We start from the raw sequence: 6,298 nt of genomic DNA, 5'->3' as shown, positions 1-6,298 counted from the left end.
GTGAGAGACAGGGGAGCGGTACAAGTGTAGAGTGAGAGACAGGGGAGCGGTACAGGTGTGGGGTGAGAGACAGGGGAACGGTACAGGTGTAGGGTAAGAGGCAGGGGAGTAGTACAGGTGTGGGGTGGGAGACAGGGCAATGGCACATGTGTGGGGTGAGAGGCAGGGGAGCGGTGCAGGTGTGGAGTGTGAGGAAGGGGGACAGTAGCAAGACACCGGGGAGCAGTGCAGAGTCGGACACAAGATGAAGGGCCGAGGAATCGGGGCAGCAAACAAAACGCAAGAGCATTAACTGATACAGCACTAAAGTTGACCAGTCTGTTTCCTGCCCTCCCAACAGGTGACACTAAACATTTCGCTTCTTAAAACAAAGTCCATTTTTGGAAGGTCTCATTGTTCCGGCTGGTTAGCAGTTCCTTCTTGGTGTAATTTGAACTGAGATTGCGCTTGGTCCCTGGGGTTTTAACACGTCCAGGATCGTTGACCTTTCTGGAGTTCAGTCTGTCTCTCTCTCTCCCTCTCTTGATGTCCCTCTTCCTCTCTTTCTTCGCTCTCTTTGGAGTGAACATTGGAAGCCGCTGGCCCTTTTCCAAAGTCTGTCTGCGAGGATTTAATTTAACAGCACGGAATTAGAAATGAACACAGCAGGGAATTAAAGCAATACGGAAGGACCAGGCAGCCGCGAGATGTGTTAAAGGACCAGGGAACAAAACAGAGACAGAGAGGGGAAGGCGAATAAGTCAGGAGGCAAAACACATTTGGGGGAGAACAGCGACACTAACCAGGCAGGACACAGGAGGTCTGAGTGGCGAGATTACTGTCAATGATGTCAAAGACCAAAGCAATCCCTCCTACGGTCTCTTGTGCCACCTTTTTTTTTCCGGGACCGTTATATCGAAAGGGTAAGAGCCTTAGTTACACGCGGGAAAAAGACTAAAATATACCTGCCCATCAGTAACGGTAATTCTTGACAATAGAGAAGGAAAGAAACAGATAGGAGGACCGGATTTCTTATATATAAAATGTGTGTGTATATATTTTATTATATAGTGTGTGTTTATAATTGTATACATAGTGTGTGCATGTAATTTTATATATATTGCGTGTGTATATAATTTTATATATATGTTATATGTAGAGAGAGAGAGACCAACAGACTGGTACAAATATAGAGAGCAGAATTACAAAGAGAGATGAGGTAGAGGGAGGGGGAGAGCAGGCACAGAAAGAAAGGTCGAGAGGCAGGTGACTGGATCAATAGAAACAAAATCGCCTGACAGGGAGATGTAATGGTTACATTGTCAGGGAGAGATGGGCAAAGAAATGGTTGCAGACATAGAGGAGAGAGAAGAGAGGGCAAGGGAAAAAAAACATTGGTATCCCTAACTATTTATCAGCCAAGATTCAACAGGGTGACGATCTAAATCTCCAGAACTGAAACTGGGAAGGGGCTGATCGAGGCCTTCAGGATTAGAAAAGGGTTTAAAGGAATAGACATAGAGAAGGGTGTTTCACTCGCTCAGACTGGGGGCCATATAATCAAGACAGTGTTTAATAAATCCAACCGGGATTTCAGGAGAAGCGTCTTTAGCCAGCCTCGTTGGCACAGGGTTCAGCGAACGGTATCGATGCGTTTTGTGTGTGGAATCTGGATGAACTGGTGTAGGAGAAAAGAATTGGAGGATGTGCTCCTAAGGTTGGTGGGATCGGACAGCGATTCTGTGCTTTACAATCCCACGTCATTCCCGTGTAAACAGTTGTTGGTGTTCACAGGGCTGGGGCATTGTTCAGCCTGCGAGATAGTCTCAAGCATCAGAGATTCATGTGAGAAACTTCCATTTAGTGTATGAGCTGTAAGTGTAATGACCACCTTCTCCCTCTACATTCGAACCATACAGTACAGAAAAGGCCCTTCTAAGTCTATCTTACTTCATCTACAAAAGTATAGCATCAATGCAAAGTGCATCACCTTCACTGCGCTACGTGACACTCAGACCTCCCCAACCCCAAGTCCTGAACCCAACGTATTCCTCAAATTTCTAGCCTTCCTGCTGTAATTTAAATACTAACTCTCCTTGCTAACGCATGGAAATAGCTTTCACTCTGCTTCTAAATGTTTTCTTCAGTAATTAAAGGATCTGAGTTATTATCCATGTCTGAGAACAAAACAGCAACTTGAATAAAGTCAAGACAGGCTGTGAAAACGCTCGCCCTTGGGCCCATGGATGTATGAATTCCGTGTAAATTCCTGTCAGGAATGAACAGTCAAACCAACTTTGCCTTACAACATTTCACTGGTAAGTCCTGCATGCTGGATTCAGTTCCAGAGATGGTCAGCAAAGCTCATTTGGTGGACTGTACAAGTTTGCACTGAGTTGATCCCCAAAGGAAGAAAATGCTGCCGACTTCACAGTGAAAGAGGAGCCAGTTGAGAGACTGGGTGGGTTAGAAATTGTTAGACATGTAGTATTAGCCAGATAGGTTGGCTTCATCTGAGGTTAATGAACAAGCTTGGTAGGCACACTCCCTCACCACTACAGGAACCCCTCATTTATGATTGATAGGTAACCAGGACTGGAAGGGATCCACCTAAGGATTCTGACAGAAGTAAGGGTATAAATTCTAGAGACACTGGCTGTAGTTCACCAATCCTCCTCAGATGCAAGGTGGTTCGGGAAGACTGTAAGAATTGCAAATCTACTATTTCCTGATAGAGTGTCAAGAAAGGTCCAGGCTAAGAGTTCTGAGGAAGGGTCACCCGAAACTTTAACTCTGGTTGCTCTCCACAGATGCTGCCAGACCTGCTGAGCTTTTCCACCAACTTCTGTTCTTGCTTGAGGTCCAGACCAGTCAATTTGACTTTATTGAGGGGGCGAGTTGAATGTAAAAGTAGGGGCCGAGGGGCTTTGTTCCTGTGCTGTAATTTTCTTTTCTTTGGAATCATGATTCAGTTACACAGGGCACTGGTGAGGCTGCATGTGGAGTTTTGTATACAGTACTGGTCATTGTACTGACAGAAGGATGTTAATGCATTTGGAAGCAATTCAGAGAAGGTTTACCAAACTAATACCTGGAATGAGCAGGTTGCTTTAAGAGGAAAGGCCAGACAGGCTTGGACCTGTATAGTATTTTCTGAAGTTTAGAATAGTCAGATTGAAACATGGAAGATCATTCGCCAGTTGGCTGTTGAAAGCATGACTCTTCTTGTAGGAGAATCTAGAACCCGGGGGAGAGTTAAGAGTCTTAGGAATCCCCTTCCTCAAACAGGCCGTAGATGGAGAATTTCTAAATATTTTAAGGGAGAGCTAGATCGAGTCTCGATTACTAAAGAGGATGAAAGATTATCGGGGGAATGCAGAGTTGAGATGAAATCAGCCATGGATTTATGGAATGCTAGAATCAGTTCGAAGGGTCGAGTGACCATCCCTGGGCTGCTCGTTGGTATGTATTTCAGTCTCTCTCTCGGTTTCAGAATAGAGTATTCCCGTCAGGAATGATCAAGGTACGGTAGAAACTCGGATGAGGGCAAAACTAAGAGAGAGAGGGAGAGAAAGTGAGAGAACTCGCCCACTCTTCACCGGTTTTCTCTTGAATTTGCGAAAGGGCAGATATACAGTGTATTACGGTTCGTCAACGCCCCCAAAATCAAGTCATCAGAGCAAGAGCCAGTGAGAGTGAGTTAAAAGAAGTTAAACTGAACAAACACCAGCAGTCGCTTTATTCTCATAAGGCGTTTGCTATCTGACGACCAGCCAGTACTTCCTTTACTCTCCTGCTCGTCATTCTATAAATACATATACAGATTTTTTTTCGTGTGTGTCTATGTAGGTCTGGATAAAAGTTTTTTTTTCCCCTTCTCCAATTTTTTTTGCGCTGGATTTGCCTTGAAGTCGAAAGTGCATCGAGACCCTGGATTTGAATTCTCGTGGTAGATACATATTATATTTAAGAGAGAATTAAGTCTTTTTTCTCTCTCTCCTGTGCGTCTGAAGACAAGTTGTGGAGTTTCAAGCAACTCTCTCTCTCTCTCTTCTTCCCCTCCTCCCTCTCAATTCCAATACCACCTTCGCAAGCAAGAAAGCAGCTGTTTGACACGGATCCATTCTGCCTCTGTCTGTCTTGCTGTCTCCTGTGTGTGAGGAAGGTCTACGCCGAGCAAACTTGGTCTTTTGCAGTTGGCCAGGCGAGAATCTGAAGCTTGTTCGCCCGTGGACAGAAAGGGAGAGAGGGCAACGGGAGGCGGACAGACCTAGAGAAGCAAGAGAGAGAGACAGAGACAGCGAAAAGAGAAAGTTCATGCTTTATTCGTAAACGGAGGATGTTACAGTGAGAACAGTGGATTGACGGCGAGAGATCTGTTTGTTTTTTTTTCTTTTTTTTGTAATTGACGACAGTTGAGGTGATTTTTTTTCCTCTCTCCGTCTCTTCGCCTTCGCCTGATTTCTGTTGGGATACAATATCTAATCCAGCAACCATGAACTCGCTTCTAAGTTTGCTGAACTGTTTCCTAGTCACCCTGCTATACTTTGATACTGCGAAGGTAAGCCATCTCTCTCTCTCTGTCGCTGTTTTTTCTTTTGTAAATAATCTTCGTTATTCGCGGTGGAATTAAAACGATCTGGAAGTTAGCTCAGTGCCACATGTGAAGTGCACAGCCGGCGTGACACCGGCTAAAGGGAAACTCAGCGATGTATAAGCGTTTTCACTTTTTTTACTTTCCCTCTCGTTTGCTCAATCCCTTCTGCCTACTTCTCCTTCTCTCTATCCAGCTCAGCCTCTCCGCTTTTCTCTCTCTGGCTCATTTCTCTCTGCCCGGCGTCTCTCTCTGAATCCTTCCAAATCTGTCTTGCTACAACCTCCTCCCCCCACCTACCCAACCTCGCTGTTTCCTTCTCTCTTTCCAAGCCCGTCTCTCTCCCTCTCCCAAAGTCTCTCTCGCTCTCACTCTTTCCAAGTCTCTCTCGGTCACCCGCTCTCCCTTCCAAGTCCCTCTACTCCCCCAAACACTCTCCCGTTTTCACTCTCTCTCTCTCTCTCTCTCTCACTTACTCGCTGCACACACAGACACAGACACACACACACACACACACACACACAGACAGACACACATAGACATAAACACATTGAGACACGTAGGCAGACACACGCACACAGACACACACACAGACACAAACAGACATAGAGGCACACACAGAGACACAGATATATATAGACACACACAGACATATAGACACACACAGGGACACACACAGATATATAGACACAGACATAGACACAGACATAGACACAGACATAGACACAGACATACAGACACACACAGAGACACAGATATATAGACACACACAGACACACACACACACAGACACAGATATATAGACACACACAGACACAGATATGTAGACACAGAGACCCACAGACACAGATGTATAGACACACAGATACACAGATATATAGACACATAGAGACACACAGACACAGATATATAGACGCACACAGAGAAACATATATAGACACACAGAGACATAGATATATAAACACGCAGAGAGAGTAGGTGTGAGGCCGGTTTTCCTTTTGCGGTTTGCGGGTGAACAGAGTTAGGGTCTTGGGGAGGGATTGGCATTGTTCTCCTTGTATTCCTGTACAACACAGCCCTCCCCCAAACTCTACACTTCCCCAGTCACCCCTCCCTCACTAATCTCGTCTGGAAACGATGTGCTAGTTTTACGCCTTTTCGCGCGTGGTGACAAACTTTGAAGGGATTGGGGATTTCGGAGAGCACTGGAAAAAGCTGCAGCAACTCAGAAAGACCAATTCCTTAGCTACCCGCTCCCTGCAACAGCCGGCGACTGTTTCGTTCTTTGGGGTAAAAAACGGTTGGCAGCGCTGCCTGGGCCCCGCTGGTGAGGAGCTCGTTCTGCACACACTCTCCCAGGCGAGAGGCCGGACCCTGGGAGCGGCCAGGCATTCAGAGAGATGCTGCTTTCCATACCAAACCTCCAGCATGGCCACAGATTTCCATAAGGAGCAGCCGCCTCTAACTGCCGGTGCCTGAGCTCACTGTTCAGTACAACAGACACTCACCCAGTGCCAGGATTCAAACAGGCTGGGGCACCGTGAGGGATGGAGACTTCAACACTCACTCACTGTCTCCCTCACACACACAGTCTCTCCCTTACACACACCCTCACTCACCGTCACCCTGTCTCTTACACTCAGTCAACCTCCCTCACACTCACTCACTGTCTCCCTCACACACACAGTCTCTCCCTTACACACACCCTCACTCACCGTCACCCTG

At 46.4% G+C, this 6,298-nt stretch overlaps 1 protein-coding gene across 12 annotated transcripts in view; it reads left to right on the top strand.

The window, feature by feature from the left end:
- The first annotated feature begins 108 nt into the window (after window positions 1-108).
- Window positions 109-6,298, top strand: part of vegfaa (vascular endothelial growth factor Aa) — a 43,576-nt gene continuing 37,386 nt past the window's right edge. For 2 of the 12 annotated variants that reach the window (XM_048596942.1, XM_048596945.1), the window contains exon 1: window positions 2,707-4,540. In XM_048596942.1, the coding sequence (XP_048452899.1) occupies window positions 4,475-4,540 (66 nt within the window). In that variant the 5' untranslated portion in view covers window positions 2,707-4,474. Of the gene's footprint in view, window positions 903-2,120; window positions 2,298-2,703; window positions 4,541-6,298 lie in introns of those variants that run through there. The other 10 variants (XM_048596947.1, XM_048596944.1, XM_048596940.1 and 7 more) reach the window with 9 other exon arrangements.

The sequence above is a fragment of the Rhincodon typus genome, chromosome 5 (genome assembly GCF_021869965.1).
Source record: "Rhincodon typus isolate 14 chromosome 5, sRhiTyp1.1, whole genome shotgun sequence".
Taxonomy (NCBI): Eukaryota; Metazoa; Chordata; class Chondrichthyes; order Orectolobiformes; family Rhincodontidae; genus Rhincodon; species Rhincodon typus.
This window is presented reverse-complemented; position numbering and strand designations above follow the sequence as displayed.